The sequence below is a fragment of the Rhinolophus ferrumequinum genome, chromosome 12 (assembly GCF_004115265.2).
Source record: "Rhinolophus ferrumequinum isolate MPI-CBG mRhiFer1 chromosome 12, mRhiFer1_v1.p, whole genome shotgun sequence".
Taxonomy (NCBI): domain Eukaryota; kingdom Metazoa; phylum Chordata; class Mammalia; order Chiroptera; family Rhinolophidae; genus Rhinolophus; species Rhinolophus ferrumequinum.
The window spans coordinates 8,945,705-8,958,273 of NC_046295.1; the positions used below are offsets into that span (position 1 = coordinate 8,945,705).

The 12,569-nt window shown below is 46.1% G+C and overlaps 2 protein-coding genes across 5 annotated transcripts in view; both read left to right on the forward strand.

Moving 5' to 3' along the window:
- Nucleotides 1-5,071: 5,071 nt before the first annotated feature.
- Nucleotides 5,072-12,569, forward strand: part of LOC117031838 (zinc finger protein 37A) — a 97,582-nt gene continuing 90,084 nt past the window's right edge. Inside the window, exon 1 of the transcript XR_004424627.1 lies at nucleotides 5,072-5,442. The gene's annotated coding sequence lies outside the window, so the exon portion shown is untranslated. The remainder of the gene's footprint in view (nucleotides 5,443-12,569) is intronic.
- LOC117031837 (zinc finger protein 2 homolog) overlaps nucleotides 5,455-12,569 on the forward strand; it is a 35,621-nt gene continuing 28,506 nt past the window's right edge. For 2 of the 4 annotated variants that reach the window (XM_033122631.1, XM_033122634.1), the window contains exons 1-2: nucleotides 6,195-7,231; nucleotides 12,342-12,468. In XM_033122631.1, the coding sequence (XP_032978522.1) occupies nucleotides 7,217-7,231; nucleotides 12,342-12,468 (142 nt within the window). In that variant the 5' untranslated portion in view covers nucleotides 6,195-7,216. Of the gene's footprint in view, nucleotides 5,609-6,194; nucleotides 7,232-12,341; nucleotides 12,469-12,569 lie in introns of those variants that run through there. The other 2 variants (XM_033122632.1, XM_033122635.1) reach the window with 2 other exon arrangements.

The following is a 12,569-nucleotide window of genomic DNA, read 5'->3' on the forward strand; positions in this document are numbered from 1 at the left end:
CCCCTGGCCCCCAGCACCCTCCTCCAATATGTAGATGATCTCCTCCTTTGTAGCCCTTCACTGGATACATCCAAAAGGCACACAGCAGCCCTCCTTAATTTCCTAGGGGACAAAGGGTACCGTGTTTCCCCTGCCAAGGCATACCTGTCCAAGCCCACTGTCACCTATCTAGGAATCTGTCTCACTCCCTATTCCCGAGGTCTAACAGTAGACCGGGCACAGGCATTAAGGGACCTACAGCCTCCCACCTGTGCTGAACAGATATTGTCCTTTTTAGGACTCGTTGGATTTTTTCGGCATTGGATTCCAAATTTTGCCCTACTGGTAAAGCCTCTTTACCAAGCCGCTAAAGAGACGCCTGTCGGCCCTCTTTCATCCCCCTCTACTGTCTCTAAAGGGTTTTCCCAACTCAGGGACACCCTCCTAAATTCACCCCCCCCCCCAGCCCAACATCAACAAACCTTTTCATTTACATACTGATGAAAAACAAGGTATTGCTTCAGGGGTCCTTACCCAACCCTTAGGCCCTACCCTAACCCCAGTAGCTTACCTGTCTGAACAACTCGATCCCATGGTCTGGGGGTGGCAGCCTTGCCTCCGTGCCCTGGCTGCAGCAGCTGTTTTTACCAAGGAGGCCCAAAAAATTTGCCTCCAACAACCATTGCAAGTATTTTCCACCCATCGGCTACAGGACTTGCTCTCCCACCGCTCTCTCTCTCTCATTGCCTCCTCCCGGACACAAGAGTTCCACCTCCTATTTCTGGAGAACCCTGATATTATCCTTACCCAATCTCCCTCTCTTAATCCGGCTACCCTCCTTCCCACTACCCCTGCAACTACGCTTCCCTCGCACTCTTACATTGAAATAGTTGAAGCCTTCACTCAGCCCTGAGAAGGACTCTCAGACCAACCACTTTCAGCACCAGACCTAACACTCTTTGTCGATGGGAGTTCTTACCTTGATCCCCAAGGCCGCCGGAGAGCCTCCTATGCAGTAGTTACCCCCAGCAGACTCTAGAAGCTGCCCGACTCCCAGAAGGGACCACTTCCCAAAAGGCTGAGCTCATCGCCCTCACCCATGCCTTACACTTACCATAGGGAAAAAGGGTAAACATCTACACAGACTCCAAATACTCCTTCCTTATTGCGCACTGCCATGCAGCCATTTGGAGAGAGAGAGGCTTTCTGTCTACCAAGGGCTCCCCTATCATGAACGCTACCCTCATCACTCCTTACTCGATGTTCTACAGCTCCCATCCCATGTAGCCGTCATACATTGCAGGGGTGACCAAACTGATTCCTCCCTTATCATGCAAGGGAACATCAAGGCTGACGCAGTAGCCAGAAGCCTAACCCAAGATACTAGTTCCCCAGCCCCAGTCCTCTTCTTGTCTATTCCCTCCCTTAAACCCCAATACACTGAAGCTGAAAAGAACGAGTTATTACAGCTTGGTAGTGCCCCAGGCCCTGACGGATGGATTTTCCTTAATAACAAAATCGTTCTGCCTCAAAATCAGGTCAGAACGATAGTACAACAGGTCCATCAGTCATTCTGGAGCTCTCGGAGCTCTCCCTCTTTACAGGTTTCTCACCCCGCTTTTACCTCAGCAGCTTTGTGAGAAACGGTCAACGCCATCTGCTCTTCCTGCCCTACCTGTGCTGCCATCTCGCCCCAAGGGGGACTACGCCCCACTTTCCCTACCCATCAGATGAGAGGCCACCTCCCTGGCCAAGACTGGCAAATAGACTTTACTCACTTGCCTCCCCACAAAAAGACCAGATATCTGCTTACCTTGGTCGACACAGTGACAGGGTGGGTTGAAGCTTTCCCAACCCGCTATGAGACCGCAGCAGTAGTAGCTGAGGTCCTTCTGACGCAAATTCTTCCCCGGTTCAGACTCCCCAACTCGCTACAATCAGACAATGGTCCTGCCTTTATCTCTAATATTGTCCAACAAGTTAGCTCTTCCCTAGGCATCGCCTGGAAACTCCATATTCCCTACCGCCCCCAATCTTCCGGTAAGGTTGAGAGAGCTAATGGCCTCCTCAAAGATCACTTAACCAAATTGTCCTTAGAAATCCGGAAATCATGGCCTGAGCTCCTGCCCATCATCCTGGCCAGGATTCGGGTCACCCCCAGAAGCCCTACCTTCCTAAGTCCCTTTGAACTGTGTCATCCTTACTACTCCCACTGCAGCCAAGTTGCTCGGCGATTCCTCGTGGCACCACTTATCCAGACTAAAGAGGACCCCGGAGCAGTATGACCTCTACACCTGTAAGATGCTGGGCCCCACTAAGGTTCGCCTTAGTCACCCTAACCCTAACCCTGCCCTCCTCCCAAAAGCCCCGTTCCCCCATTAACCCATATGTGTGGCGGTTTTATATAACAGAATCATAGCAATAATAAGGCCTCCACCCACATTCTGGGAACCGGGGATTGCAAACCTGAAGGATGCCAGCAACAGGTATCCATTCTCATTCCACGCAACACCTTCAAATCTATCACTCGTTGGTCTACTGACCCCGCTGTTTGCTTTCCCCATAACCAAATCCACGACTACTGCCACCAGTGGGAGGACACATATGGTGGATGCCCCTACACTTATTGTTACATAAATACCGTCAACCAGAAATCGGGGTTCTTTTTTGGTAACGGCAAAGGCCAATACACATTCAGGATTAAAGACCCCCTGTCATCAAAGGTGGGCATCAGGAGTTAAAGGATAGCTCTACCCATGGGCTCTCTCTCCAAAGCCCGTAGCAACACTCTATATTTACCGGGCATACATCCGAGTTATCCCTCACAACTACAACAATTAAGAGACATGTCCCAAACCATCGTCCAGCAGCAACAGGCTATAAAAACCCAACTACAGCCTGCAGGACAGATCAAGAGCTCAGATCCGCCCACCCCGTTCACCTGGCTGAAAATAATACAAGAAGCTGCCTCCCTCCTTAATGTCTGTGGATTTCCTAACATAACTGATTGTTTTCTCTGTGCGTCTCTGCAACGCCCCCTTTCAGCAGCTGTACCTTTAACACAGTTCGCTCCTAGTGACAACTCAGGACAGTGCCCTTCCCCCATCGCCAAGATACCTTTATACCTTCCCCCACCTAACCTCAGTTTACCCATATGCTACGGTGGTTCTAACCAGTCCTTATGCAATACAACCCGGCCACTCTCGTCCACTCTTCAGGCTCCCTCTGGCACATTCTTCTGGTGCAACAAGAAACTCATCAAGTGCATAAATACCTCTTCTCCTACCCCCTGCATTCCGACCGACAACCGTAGCCCCCCAACTAATGCTTTATAGCCAGACTGAATTCACAGAACTGCAGCCTCACTATAAGGAAATTTCCACTCCTGTTCAAAGAGGGCTGCTTTCCTACCCCTTATCCTAGGGGTCTCCCTCGCCTCCTCCTTTGTAGCTGCCGGTTTAGGCGCTGGTGCTCTCAGGCACAGCGTCCACTATGCCCAGGACTAGGAGACACGCCTACAGGTTGCCATAGAGGTCTCCTCAACCTCCATCGCATCGCTCCAGCGACAACTAACCTCTGTAGCCCAAGTTGCCTTGCTGAACCGCCGGGCTCTGGACCTGCTAACCGCTGAGAAAGGAGGAACCTGCCTCTGCCTCTGGGAAGAATGCTGTTACTACATCAACGAGTCCGGATTGGTCGAGGGAAATGTGCAGACCCTGAATAAGTTACAAGAGGAGCTCCAGCGCCGGAGAGGGTCCACCAACCCTCCCTCAGATTGGTGGCAATCACCCCTGACTACATGAGTAGTGACACTAATAGGCCCACTCGTCCTAATCAGTCTCCTGCTTCTAATGGCCCCGTTTTTTAAAATTTCTACAGAACCGCCTCCACCAGATGTCCAGTTACAGTGAACCAGCTTCTACTCCACCCATACTCCCGGCTGCCCACGGGCCCTCCCGTCATGGACCAGGCCTAGTACCCCTTTCCGCCCCGTTATCAGCAGGAAGCAGTAAGATAGACGTCGCCGCCCCTTTATAATCAAAAAGGCCGGAATGTTAGGTCAGCTACGGGCATGGTCAAAGCGGCCAGGAGCCAAGTCATACCCCTCTGCCAAGTCAGACCCCTCCTCGCATGACGGAAACTGGAGCCCTTGGCATTTCCCCGAAGAGGCAGCAGACCTTTGGTGTGATAAACAACTCCGGATGCAGCCGCTCATGCCTGATCTGCACTGGGGGGCCTGCCCAACTGCCACCTCACTCAGCCAACCCCCACCCCAAAAATCACATATATGCCTCCCTTGCTCTGCCCTGGGCCCGACTTTGCCGGCCCCTTTCTGCGGACCGTTGAATCTCGCCTGGGAGCGCAGAATAAAGCACTCACTTTTCTCAACCTGCCTGACACTCTTAGCCTCACTATCTCGCTGTCAAGCCTTACAAGAGGTAGTATACATATTCTCTTCCCCCCTTTTTCACTTTGTATTGCAAAGTTTTCAAGCATTGAGAAAACCATACAATACCCATTTATCTACACCCATTTCCTCTATGTAAAAATCTTATAATTTTGCCATACATGCTTCGTCTATTTGATTTTCCTGAAAAATTTGTGAAATAAATTTACAAAGATATAATTTCAATCATAAATACTTACTATACGTGCCTTTATAAAACCAGTATGTTTTCCTCTGTTATTTCACTATTATTTTTACACTTAAGAGTAACCCAGTGCACTTTCAAGGTTCGCAATTTGTAACCAACGTCTTTGGCAACTGTTGTTCCATCCCGATTTATATCGAGGACCACGCATTGTATTTGGCAATAAACTTTAAATTTAACCCTAATGTTTGGGGATTCTGAGACAACCCAAGCAAGAGAACAGGTCAAGTCCAACATCTCACAACCATCTCAAAAAGGAGAAACGTTGCTAAATCGGGAAAAGGCGCGAGAGGGCTGTTCTCTGGGAAACGTAGTCTTCTATGGAACTGGCGGCCGCGCAGGACCCTGGGAACCGGTCTTGTAGGCTCTGTCGGCTCCTGTACAGCTCTAGTCCCGCCTCCCGGCTTCCGCTCGGTCCTTGGTCACGCGGTGAGAACCTGGCGAACCTCGTCAGCCGCGCGGGCGCCGAGGGTTTGCGTCTAAAGTGAGAGCGCGGGGTGATGGGGAATCTGGGCGACCTGGAGACCAGCCTGAAGCGCGTGGGGGCTTGTGTCTGTGGAGGAGGGAACGGGAGGTCCCGGGAACCCCCCAGGCGGGATCTTCAGTGCAGAGCCCGCCGGTGCCTGTTGGGGGGACCCCGGCCCTTCGGGTTCCCGGGGCGCAGATGGGACTGAGCCCGGTCAGGAGCAGGTGACCGGTGCGGGAACCTTGTGCCCGGCCCCTCCAGCTGCCGGACGGGATAAAACAGTGCGAGCGGCAGGAGGGGAAAGCGCGTTTATAATGAGACCGTGAGAGCCAGAAAGCGCGGGCGGTGAGTCTGTGTGAGAGACGAGCTCTGGGGCTAAAACTACCGGGTAAAGTCCAGCTCTGTCACCTGTAGGTAGGGCCGACAGAAGGAACCTGCCTCCGTCGGATTTCTCATGGGAAAATAATTGCGTTTTGAGAGAGAAGTTCTCCCTTATAAAGCAAATAGCCAAGTGAGTAAATGGCAACTGCCCTTATATTCAGAAGGTACTTAGATCTTTCTCTTCACTGGGTGGCTTTTGTAAACCTCACATCCAATATATGAGGTAGGCATGACCATCCGCATTAGGATAAAAGAAAGCAACCGAGGCTCAGGTTGGGGGGGCGTATTGCTCAGCTCACAAGCTCGGGAGGACGGAGCTCCGAATTAGGAGCAGACGTGCTTTAAATCTCAGGATATATCTAAATCCCGCACTTACCTAAAACCATCATTACACCTTTCACGGCACTTAACAGAGTGACCTGTCCCTACATACGTGTGGGTAAAACTGGAAGTGAACGTGAATGGACTCCCAGCACTGTCAGATACATTCCGGAAGTTCTGGCGTCTCGTCAGAATCCTTAGGTCAGACAGAGGCTCCTAGCTCTTCCTGCACTGGCAGTTGTCTGTGTTTTAAGTCTGAAATTTTAGGCATCCCGAGAGTGTCAGGTTTGTGGCCCTAACGTGAATTTGTTTCCCAGAGGCAGGTCCCAGATTTTGGGAAACACTTATTTTAGAACAAAGCAGCTCCTGTGATGTAGGAATCGGGAGGGCTCCAGGAACAGGAATGTTCCCTGGGAGAGAACAGCCCTGTTCTTACTCTCCTCACCAAGCTTCAGAGCTGAGGCAAAAGAACACAGGTAGCAGCACGGCCTAAATTTGTAGTTAGAAGTTCTTCATCCTTCTGTCCTGATTTGGAGATACTGCCACGTGCTGTAGCCACCACACTGAGGTGTGACAGTGGAGGATTTGGGTCAGCTTTGAGTCTGGGGTGGCCCAGGGGTAGGTATGCTGCCCAGGGAAGGCCACTTTGTGGGAGAGCTTGTGAGGGTGAAGTTGGGATAAGGGGCAACCAGACACCAGGTAGAAATTCTGTCCCCACTGTTGCTCAATGGCCTTCTGGCTCTTCACTCCTTACAACATTGTGCTGCTCTCACAGATTGCCCATGTGACATTATTGACTTATCCTGACCTCACAGAATTCCAAAACGTTGCTCCTGAAGGGTTTCCATGGTGATCTACTACTGACTCTTGAAAGCTTTAAAGAAATCGGACCAAGAAGTTCATTGAGTTGTCAAGGGACACGCAGTTTGTGACAGAGCCACGAGGAAAACAAGCGCGATTCATTATCTCACAAGAAGTCACCAAAACTATCTTATGAAAAGGACCTTTTGAGAAACTGTAACCCAGTTAAAACTAAAATGAAACATTCGTGCCCTAAAGCTCTCCATACTCCTTTTACTGGGCTTTCTGTGGTTTTCCTCCTTAGGGATAATAAGCAGTGTTAATAGGAAAAGAGTTCAGTGATGCAGCCTGAGTATTTCATGTTAATTTTAGTGAAAGAGCAATGCCTTATTCTGTCTGTACTTTAATGCAACTAAGTTGTTTATGTTAATCATTCAGAAAATCAGCTAGGTTGTTCTTTAGCCAGAGAGAAGTTGAGTCAATGAAAAGCTGTACGGTTTAGTCCACGTGTCCACTTCCCGTCTCATGTGGACAGGTGGTACTGCCCTTGCACGGTCCTTTCTTGGCCTCCCAGCCGAACCTCCCCAGTTCTCTACACTCTCCCCAGAGCAGCAGAATGAACACATCTCAGGTGAGTACTTTGTTCATTTCCCAGTTTGCATTGTGATGGATTTATGAGGCTTATAAGGGTCCATATATTCAGTGCAAAAGAGAAATAGAAATAAAGCCAGTCTTGAGGGAAAATATACAGTTTCCGCATTAGGTCTCATGTTTGCAGTAGGCTCTTGATAGGTAAACTTTGATTCGTATGTTCCCTCTAATTGACAATTTGCTGAGATTTCAGTTTAGTCGTGAATGTACGTTGAATTATATTAAGTATTTCTTGTGTATCCATTAAAATAAAGACAGCTTATTTCCTGTAATCAATAAGTATTGTGAGTAGCAAAATGAATTTTCTAATATTAATTCATTCTTGATTTCCTGTATACACCCTACTTGCTGATGAGTTGGCTGGGATCTTTTAGCTTGTACTTATAATTAAGTATCTGTATCACAAGTTAGGTGAGCCTATCATTTCCTTTTCCCGTGTTCCTATCCAATTTTGGTGGTGTGGTTATGTTAGCCTCATAAGAAAGTGACACTTTCATGCTGTGTTTTTCTTTGTGTAATATTTTCCCCCCTGTATTGTATATGAGAAAAATTCCCTGTTATTTGCAGGAGGATTTTTGTGTGACGATGTTGAGTATAAAATCCATTTGTTAAAGATTATAGTTCTCTCCTGTTTTTCTCTCACCATGTATCTTTCAAAGAGTAGAAGTGTTTAATCAATCAAGTTTTCAAAATTTTTATCTTTTATGATTTTTCGGTCATATGAAAAAAAAAATCTTCCTAAAACAAGGTCACAAAGATTTTCTCTCCTGTTTTTGTAAGTTTTATAGAAGGACCTGTGATCATTTTGAGTTAACTTTTATGGTGCAAGGCATAGATCAAGATTATTCATTTTTGGTGATGCATATTTGATAATACCAATAACATATGTTGAAAAGAATATTATCTTCTCCATGGAATTGCTTTGGCACCTTTGTTAGGAATCATTTGATTCTTCGTTATTTGTGGGTCTGTTTCTCGAGTCAGTATTCTCTTCTGTTGATGTTTGTCAGTCGTTTTGCTAATACAATACTGTCTTCATTATTGTTGCTATAAAATTAGTCTTTTTTTAATTTATTGGGGTGACAATTGTTAGTAAAATTACATAGATTTCAGGTGTACAATTCTGTATTACATCATCTATAAATCCCATTGTGTGTTCGCCACCCAGAGTCAGTTCTCCTTAAATCACCATATATTTGATCCCCCTTACCCTCATCTCACACCCCTCACCCCCCTTACCCTCTGGTAACCACTAAACTATTGTCTGGGTCTATGAGTTTTTGTTTCTTATTTGTTTGTCTTGTTCTTTTGTTGTTTTTGGTTTATATACCACATATCAGTGAAATCATATGGTTCTCTGCTTTTTCTGTCTGACTTATTTCACTTAGCATTATACTCTCAAGATCCATCCATGTTGTCACAAATGTTCCTATATCATCTTTTCTTACCGCCAAATAGTATTCCATTGTGTATATATACACAACTTCTTTATCCATTCATCTATCGAAGGACGTTTTGGTTGTTTCCATGTCTTGGCCACCGTAAATAAAGCTGCAATGAACATTGGAGCACACGTGTCTTTATGTATAAATGTTTTCAGATTTTTTGGGTTGATACCCAGGAAAGGGATTGTTGGGTCATATGGTAATTCTATTTGTAAGTTTTTGAGGAACCTCCACACTGCCTTCCATAATGGCTGCAGCAATCTGCATTCCCACCAACAGTGTATGAGGGTTCCTTTCTCTCCACAGCCTGTCCAACACTTGTTACTATTTGTCTTGTTGATGATAGCCATTCTGACTGGGGTGAGGTGATATCTCATTGTGGTTTTTATTTGCATTTCTCTGATGATTAGTGATGTTGAGCATTTTTTCATATGTCTATTTGCCATTTGTATGTCCTCTTTGGAGAAATGTCTCTTCAGATCATCTGAAATAAGTCTTGAAATCAGTATTGTGAATCTTCCTTCCTCGTTCTTTTTCATTGTTGTTTTGAATAGTGTAAATCCTTTACCTCTTCCAAAAAGTTTTAGAATCTACCTTGCTATCTTCAAAAAGTACTCTGATATTGTATGTGATTGAAATGACTCTATACATCAGTTTTAGACCCCCTTTTATGTGCCGGGAACCGGGGGCAGATACCCATATATTCAGATGCCCCTCTGCCTATGATGGGGTTACATCCTGATAAACCCATTGTAAGTTGAAAATACCGTAAGTCAGAAATGGAGTTAGTACAGCTAACCTACCGGCCATCATAGCTTAGCCTAGTCTCCCTTTATCGTGCTCAAAACACTTACATTAGCCTCCAGTCAGGCAAAATCATCAAACACAGAACCGATTTTGTAATAAAGAGTTGAATATCTCATGTAATTTATTAGGTGTATCATTTTCACACCATTATAATGGTGAAAATATGTGTAAGTTGAATCATGAGAAGTCGGGCCATCTGTGTATATATTTTCCCTTATCTCAGTTGCATCAGCACTTACCCAGTTGCTCATGGGGCTTCTCTAGGTATAACAGTACAGAAATGTAATGATCAAAATATTTTTTTTGTTTTTAAAGATTTTATTGGGGAAGGGAACAGGACTTTATTGGGGAACAGTGTGTACTTCCAGGCCTTTTCTCCAAGTCAAGTTGTTGTCTTTTTAATCTTAGTTGTGGAGGGCGCAGTTCAGCTCCAGGTCCAGTTGCCGTTGCTAGTTGCAGGGGGCACAGCCCACCATCCCTTGCAGAAGTCGAATGGGCAACCTTGTGGTTGAGAGATCACGCTCCAACCAACTGAGCCATCCGGGAGCTCAGCGGCAGCTCAGCGGCAGCTCAGCTCAAGGTGCCATATTCAATCTTAGTTGCAGGGGGCACTGCCCACCATCCCTTGTGGGACTCGAGGAATTGAACTGGCAACCTTGTGGTTGAGAGCCCACTGGCCCAAGTGGGAATCGAACCGCAGCCTTTTGGAGTTAGGAGCATGGAGCTCTAACCGCCTGAGCCACCGGGCCGGCCCCTATGATCAAAATTTTGTTCCTTCCTCATAAAGGGATCTGTTTCCCATTCTTCCTCCCCATTGATTAACGTTAATAAAGGTCATTGCTTTCTCTTTTAAAAATTTGATTTATTTAGACTACAAAAAGAAAACTGTTCATCCATTTCTCCCACCCCTCATCTTTCACCTCCGGCAACAACCAATCTTGTCAGTATGAACTTAGGTGTTTTTTTGTTTTTTTTTTGTACTTTCCACCGATACATGTCTGACAATTAAGTTCGCGAATTCATCCTATAAAAAGTACTACATACCTCATTGCTGAATATCACTGTGGTCAACTTTGAAGTACTCCCATTGGGAAGGTTTGCACCTAATCCATTGACTAGTCCATCCGTCAAAGTAATTTTGGGACTCTTTTTCCTGGAATGGCCATCACAGCTGTCGTCATATTACCTTTGATGTCCTGAATGTCATCAAAATGTCTTCCTTTCAGTATTTCCTTTATCTTTGGATAAAGAAAGAGGTCACTGGGGGACAGATCAGGTGACTAGGGAGGGTGTTCCAATAGTTATTTGTTTACTGGCTAAAAACTCCCCTACAGACAGTGCCGTGTGAGCCATGAATTGTTGGCGAAAAGTTCGTCGTTTAACTTGTTCAAGTAGCCTTTTCAGCACTTCCAATAGTAAACTTGGTTAACTGTTTGTCTGGTTGTTACAAATTCATAGTGAATAATCTCTCTGACATCTGAAAAGGTTAGCACCATTGTTGGAACAAGTTCGCGAACTTAATTGTCTTTTGTACTAGAGATCAGCCGGTATTTGTCTGACTTATTTTACTTTGCTTATTGCCCTCCACATCCTTAAATTGGTCTCCTCTACTTTGCTAAGTAAAACTTTCTCCACTCTTGCACAGCATTGCGTCTGAAAGACCAATCTGATGATATATATGACCTCCAGTGCTTACTGGTGACTCGTTGGTTGCCTGTTACCCCAGCAGAACTCCAAGGGTGTGTGTGTATCCTAGAAAGTGCTCAGGACAATCCACTAGGACACAGGAAAAGATGACAGGACGCCTAGTTATAAAACTGTATCTAAAAAACAATCACTTAACTTAATCATTAGTATATTAACTGGCAGTGTATGGTATATAACTTAGTATATAACTTAGAAATAAATGTAAACGTCTGCGCATAAGAGTACTATTTGTGCCCATTATGTGAGTACCCTCTCAGTGTAAGACAATGACCACAGTGTAAGACAATGACAGGGCCATCAAAAGCTTCCTTTATTTATATATGTATTTATATATATATATATATATATATATATTTTTTTTTTTTTTTATTGGGGAACAGTGTGTTGTTCCAGGATTTTTTCTAAGTCAAGTTGTTGTCCTTTCAATCGTAGTTGTGAGGGCGCATCTCAGCTCCAGGTCCAGTTGCCGTTGTTAGTTGCAGGGGGCGCAGCCCACCATCCCTTGCGGGAGTTGAGGAGTCCAACCGGCAACCTGTGGTTGAGAGCCCACTGGCCCATGTGGGAATTGAACTGGCAGCCTTTGGCGTTAGGAGCACGGAGCTCCAAACGCCTGAACCAATGGGCCAGCCCATAGGCTTCCTTTATAAAAATTTGTTTTAAATTCTCAACAGTAAACCTGATACAAATTAATTTTCAAAAGTATTTGCCGGGGTGGCCAGATGGCTCACTTGGTTAGAGCGTGATCACTGAACAATGGGGATGCCGGTTGGTTCTATTCCTATATGGACCAGGGAGGTGTGCCGTCCACAGCTAAGATTGAAGACAACAGCTTGCGCTAAGCTGCCGGAGCGGCGGCCGATGGTTCAGTTGGTTAGAGCCTGAGCTGTGAACAACAATGTTGCCAGTTCAATTCCCGCATGGGATGGTGGGCTGCGCGCCTCCCCCCCCCCCCCCAACTAAGATTGAAGGACAACAACTTGACTTGGAGCTGATGGGTCCTGGGAAAAACACACTGTTCTCCAATAAAGTCATTGTTCCCCTTCCCCAATAAGAAAAATCTTCAAAAAAAGGTATTTGCCATGTCATCTGTTTCTGAACCCTTGTGATTGAGTAAGAAATATGCTGTTACAGGCCTCAGTGTCCTTCAAGGACGTGACTGTGGAGTTCAGCCAGGAGGAGTGGCAGCACCTGGGCCCTGCTCAGCGGGCCCTCTACAGAGACGTGATGCTGGAGATCTACAGCCACCTCGTCTCCGTGGGTGAGCAGACCTGACCACCTCACTCCCTCTGGGATTCAAGTTTTTTTCTCTCTTTCCTTGTTCATATTGAAATTACTGTTTTGGGGTGTAATTAATATAAA